Source organism: Rhincodon typus, chromosome 10, assembly GCF_021869965.1.
Source record: "Rhincodon typus isolate 14 chromosome 10, sRhiTyp1.1, whole genome shotgun sequence".
NCBI lineage: Eukaryota > Metazoa > Chordata > Chondrichthyes > Orectolobiformes > Rhincodontidae > Rhincodon > Rhincodon typus.
In genome coordinates, this window is record NC_063341.1 from 71232579 (window position 1) to 71238563 (window position 5985).

Consider the following 5985-nt stretch of genomic DNA (forward strand, 5'->3'; position numbering starts at 1 on the left):
AAGGGTCCAGACCCGAAACGTCAGCTTTCCTGCTCCTCTGATGCTGCTTGGCCTGCTGTGTTCATCCAGTTCTACACCTTGTTATCTCTGATTCTCCAGCATCGGCAGTTCCTACTACCTCTAGCCTATCTAATATCTGTTCATACTGTATTGTTCCAGCGCAGGCAACACCTTGGTGAATCTCCTCTGTACCCCCTCTCATGCAATCCCATCATTCCTATAGGGTGGTGACTAGAACTGCACACAGTATTCCATCTCCCCTTATCTAAGGAAAGATAGGCTGATATGGAGGGAGTGTCATATGAGGAGAAATTGAGTAGGTTGGGCACGTACTCATTGGAGTTTAGCAGAATAGGGGCCAACCTTATTGAAACCTACAAGATTCTCAAGGGGCTTGACAAGGTAGATGCAGGAAGGTTGTTTCCCCTTATCGAGATCATCCATGATAACGGAGATAGCATTCAAAGCTGGAAAATAAAGCAACTATTAGAGAGTCTAGGACCAGAGGGTAAAATCTCAGGATAAGAGGTCACCCATTTAAAACAGAGATAAGGAGGAATCTCTTCTCTCAGAGTGTAGTGGATCTGTGGAATTCTTTACTGCAAAGGGTTGCACAAGCTGGCTCATTGAATATAGCAAAGGCGGAGATAGACAGATTCTTAATCAGTAAGGGAATCCAGGATTATGGGGAAAAGGCAGGAAAGTGAATTTGAAGATTATCAGATCAGCCATGATCTCATTGAATGGTGGAGCAGACTCAATGAACTGAATAACCTACTTCAGCTCCTATATAATATAGCTTTATGTGGCTGAACAGCTCTAACATAAACTCTCTGATATGAAGATGGGTCAGCAGACCCAAAACGTTAACTCTGTTTTTTCCTTCATAGATGCTGCCAGACCTGCTGAGCTTTTCCAGCAACTTTATTTTTGTAACCTCTCTACACTTGAACTCAAAACCTCAGTTAATAAAGGCACATATTCCATATGCCTTATTATATTTGTACAAAATGGCTGGTCATTTTCATAGAATCCCTACAGTGTAGGGGCAGACTCTTTGGCCCATCGAGTCATACCGACCCTCTGATGAGCAACTCGCCTGTCCCTACCCTAACCCTATATTTCCTGTGGCCAATCCAAGTAGCTGCACATCCCTGAACACTATGGGAAATTTAGCATGGCCAATTCACTCTAACCTGCACATCTTTGGACTGTGGGAAGAAACCAGAGCACCCCAAAAGGGACCATTGCAGACACAGGGAGAATATGCAAACTCTACACAGTTGCGTGAGGGTGGAATTGAACCTAGGTCCCTGGCCCTGAGAAGCAGCAGTGCTGAGCACTGAGCCACCATGCCCCGCCATGAATTTTATATCTTGTTGTGCTATACTAGAGAAAACATACAGTTCTATCTAGGTATTATTTCTACACAAGTGTATTTTGACTGTAAAGCAAGATGAAATCATTGACAACGCACTGCCTTATTTGTCCTGAATGCTACACAATTAAGGAAAAGTACATACATTAATGGATTGAGGACTCACATCTGGATGGAGTTCATTGAACCAACAATTTAATGTGTTAAATTTGGTATAATTATGGAAGATAAGTGTTTTTTCTAACCCAATTTGTGTCTTGAAAGGTATCAAAAGAAAGAAATGCTTGAGATATCAAGTCATTGCAAAAAGCACTATATATATGTAAGGCTTTCTTTTACATAATGTCTTACATGGCTTCTAAATGTCCCAGAACACTTCGCATACCCATTAGTTATGCAGTAATTGTTGAAATGTAAAAGAAAGACAACTTGCACACAGTAAGATCCCATACATAGCACTGAGGGAAGATCAAATAATGTGATTCTTGATGGGATGATTGATGAGGAATTTATATTGGCCAGGACACAGAAGAAATCATCTGACTGGTAACATAGCACTCCCACAGAACTGTGCTCGATTATCAGCCTAGACTTTACACCTAAATCTCTGGAGTGAAACCTAGAGTGAGTCTGACCTAGAAGAAACAATGTTGGAAATATGTCACATCTGAATCAGACCACGTAAAGATGCAAGGCTTTCTTCCTTTGAGGATACTAGTGAACCAGTTGGGTTTTGTTAACACCAATCAGATGGTCATTTTTGCTGATACCAGGTTTTCAGCATACAGGTGACATGGTGGTTTGGTGGTTAGCACTGCTGCTTTACAGTGCCAGGAACCCAGGTTTGATTCTAGCCTTGGGTGACTGTATGCAGTTTGTGCACATTCTCCCCTTGTCTGTGTGGGTTTACTCCTACAAAGATGTGTAGGTTAGGGTCGATTGGCCATACTAAATTGTCCCATAGTGTCTAGGGATGTACAGGCTGGGTGGCTTAGCCATGGGAAATGCAGGATTACAGGGATAAGGTTGGGGGTGTGTCCAGGTGGGATGCTCTTCAGAGGGGTGGTGTGGACTCAATGGGCTGAATGACCTGCTTCCACACTGTAGGGATCCTACAGCCTATTTTAATATTATAATTGAAAATTGTTGCCCACACTAAGGAACTGGTTCCTTCAGCCGGCAGAGGTCACAGTGTAAGTTGCATCGAGCTATGACACCTGATGCCGATCAGACTAAGACCAGTGTGGCACAATAATATGGGTTTGCTAATTGTCATTCAGATCTCACTTGTCAGTTGTAGTATGACTACAGCTTAAAATAATAGAAGTAGGGAGGTCTTACTGCACAGAACAATACACAACATGGTTAGTCCACACCTGGAGCACTGGGTGCAGTTTTGCACACCTTACTTATGGAGGGACCTGCTTAATTTGGAGGTGGATCAGAGGAGGTTCACTTGACTAATGAAAGATTTTTCTCCTGATGAAAGGTTGGCCTTTTCCTGATAAACCATTTGTCTTTAATCTGTCTGTCTTGTGTTTTTGCGGGTTTAGAAGGGGTATAATAAGTTATATAGCTATAAACTAGAAATTCTTTTTTTCTGCTCTTGCTAAATTTAAGTTTGTCAATACAGTTACTATCAAAACCCAGTGACAATTACTTTTGTTTTGAATAGCAATCAGTCAGGTAACTTTATCATTTTGGTGGTCTTGCTTTATCAATTTACATTTCAGAATGGCTTGTAGAACAGTGGGGCACAATCAATGGTGCACTGTTCCCACTTAAATCATGACTCTATCCTTTTAAGACAACACACTCGTTCCAGGTATCAATGGAGTGATACTTCCCTGAACTGCTTTGAACAGATTTGTATCCTTCCTTATACAGGGAAGCCAGAACTATATACAATGTGGATGCTGATAGGATATGTTCTCTCCTGGGGGAGTCTAGAACTAGCAGGCACAGTTTCCAAAGGGATCTCCCACTGAAGGCAGAGATTAGGAAGAATTTCTTCCCAAAGGTTCATTAGTGCTTGGAGTGTTCTCCACAGAGAGCAGGAGAGGTGGAGTTATTAAATATATTTGAAGCTGAGTTTGATAAATTTTTGATTGACAAGGGAATGAATGGCTATGAAGGGCAGGCACAAAAGTGGAGTTACAGGCATGTTAGATCAGCAAGGTTCTTATTGAAAAGCAGAGCTTGATCTAGGGGGCTGAATAGCCTATTCCTGCTCTTATTTTTTTGTGATCACATGATTGCCAAATTTGTTTATGAGCTTTTACATTCTATTTGTATTTCTTGGCTGTAGGATCCTCATTGCTGATATTTTTAGTCACAATTTCTGTGTCAACTGTGACACAGCTGGTTGCGCTGTCACCTCAGAATCAGAAGGTTCAAGTTCCACGGGTCAGATCTCCACTGTAACAGTCAGGGGAGACACTCCAGTGCAGTCCTGAAGGAGGCACTGTCTTTTGCATGAGGTGTAAAACTGGGCTCTGCCTGTCCTTTCAGGTGGAGCAAAAAGATTCCTGCCATGTTATCATGAAGAAGAATGTCCTGGCCACTCTTTATTCTTCAATCAGCATGGCAAAAACTGGTGATCCAATCATTGAGAGCGTGTCAGGTGCAAATTAGTTTTTTTTATTCACTTGAAGGACATGGGTGTCTCTGGCTGGGCCAGTATTTATTGCCCCATCCCTAGTTGCCCTTGAGAAGCTGTTGGTGAGCTGCCTTCTTGAATCGCACCACAACACCCTTAGGGAGGGAGTGCCAGGATTTTGACCCAGCGACACTGAAGGAACAGTAATATATTTCCATGTCAGGATGGCGATTGCCTTGGAGGGGAACTTAAAGGTGGTGATGTTCCTGTACATCTGCTGCCCTTCTCCTTCTAGATGGAAGTGGTCATGGGTTTGGAAGGTGCTGTCTAAGGATCTTTGGTAAATTTCTACAGTGCATCTTGTAGGTAGTACATACTGCTGCTACTGAGTGTCGGTGGTGAAGGGAGTGGATGCTTGTGGATGTAGTGCCAATCAAGCGGGCTGCTTTGTCCTGGATGGTGTCAAGCTTCTTGAGTGTTGTTGGGGCTGCACTCATCCAGGCAAGTGGGGAGTATTCCATCACACCCCTCTTATGCCTTGTAGTAGTGGACAGGCTTTGTAGGGGTCAGTAAATGAGTTACTCATCTCAGTATTCCCATCTCTGACCCGCTCTTGTAGCCAATGTGTTTATGTGGCCAGTTTGGTTGAGTTTCTGGTCAATGGTAACCCCCAGAATGTTGATAGCGTGGGATTCAGTGATGGTAACATCATTGAATGTCAAGAGGCAGTGGTTGGATTGGAGATGGTCATAACCTGGATTTTGTGTGGTACAAACTGTAACTGTAGCTGTCCCAATTCTTGCATCACCACGGTTGCCTCATGTTAAAAAGTCCATTCAGGGACTGCAGGGCTTATGGAATACTATCAGGAGCTACGCAAATGCAAGTTTCCCTTTCTGTTCAAGGGGGTGTGGGGGAGTGGAGAGGGGCAGTGTGATTTGTGGCGAAGGTTTGGGAACCCGGAAGTGGTGCGCGTTTGATGTGTTGTCAATTACATCAGGGAGCTGAGGGAGGAAGCTGTGCTGGATATAGCGAGCCAGCCACAGGAAGCCAGCACCCTCCCATTCAGGGACAGCGACCACTGCATCCTCTCCCTCTCCTGCCCAGAACTTCAGGAGCCTGATTACCTCCATCCTCGGCCAAGCCAACGCCTGCTTCTGAAGGTGGGTCAGTGCTTTGAGAAGTGCATTAATGCGTGCAAGAATCCAGATTGCAAAATTCTAATGCAATTTGCAAACTGTTCCCACCAAATATTTCAATCTCCCCTTTATTTTCTCTCTCTCTCTCCCCCACCTTGTGTTGCATAATCAGAACCCCGAGGCTGAGTCTGTACCAGTTACAAGGTAGGCTTAAAGATGCGCCAATGCTTAATTTTAATTTGCCGTTTGCCCGGAAATCGTCAATAATTCAGTTTCATGCGAAACAAAATTGGCCAGCGGTTTAAATATTCCATGTTTGTTTTGTTTGCATTTGGTCGAATAACGCCCTGTGTTTTGCATTTGACAAGTCGCACCTGAACAGATCGGCTGGAGGGGGAATGGAAAAGAGAAATGAGCGATCTAGCTGAGGAATCCATGAGCGATCCGACCGGTCACTTGAAGAAGCTGGCGCTGCGAGCTGTCGATCTCCCGGTGTCTCTGTATCACTCGCTGCCGGAGGTCAGGCCACTTCATTACCCCCCGCCTTACAAACTCCACCTGTTAAGCTGACACCTTCCCCAACCCACGTTCAGCCTTTAGAGAGCTCGTGTGGTGCAGTGGTAGTGTCCCTCCCTCTAGAACAGGATGCCTGGGTTCAAGTCCTACCTGCTGCAGAGGTGCGTCATCACCTCTCTGAACTGGAAGGTTAGCCCAGTATCGAACCAGGGTTTAATGGTGAGGTCGGCGAATTTTCAGGTGGACACCAGGTTTAACACGCAGTGTTTTGTTGGCTTTCTGGTCTGCTATTCCCTCCCTGGGGACTGTGTCAGTATTTACAAGGGGGTCTGTGGGAGTGTGTCAGTATTTAC

The 5985-nt window shown here is 44.5% G+C and overlaps 2 protein-coding genes across 2 annotated transcripts in view; one reads left to right on the forward strand and one right to left on the reverse strand.

The window, feature by feature from the left end:
- usp33 (ubiquitin specific peptidase 33) overlaps positions 1–5110 on the reverse strand; it is a 114794-nt gene extending 109684 nt beyond the window's left edge. Inside the window, exon 1 of the mRNA XM_048601551.1 lies at positions 4973–5110. Coding sequence (XP_048457508.1) covers positions 4973–5110 — 138 coding nt within the window. The remainder of the gene's footprint in view (positions 1–4972) is intronic.
- The window catches only part of miga1 (mitoguardin 1), an 87083-nt gene continuing 86125 nt past the window's right edge, over positions 5028–5985 (forward strand). Inside the window, exons 1-3 of the mRNA XM_048602422.1 lie at positions 5028–5140; positions 5289–5320; positions 5485–5635. Of these exons, the coding sequence (XP_048458379.1) occupies positions 5528–5635 (108 nt within the window). The 5' untranslated portion in view covers positions 5028–5140; positions 5289–5320; positions 5485–5527. The remainder of the gene's footprint in view (positions 5141–5288; positions 5321–5484; positions 5636–5985) is intronic.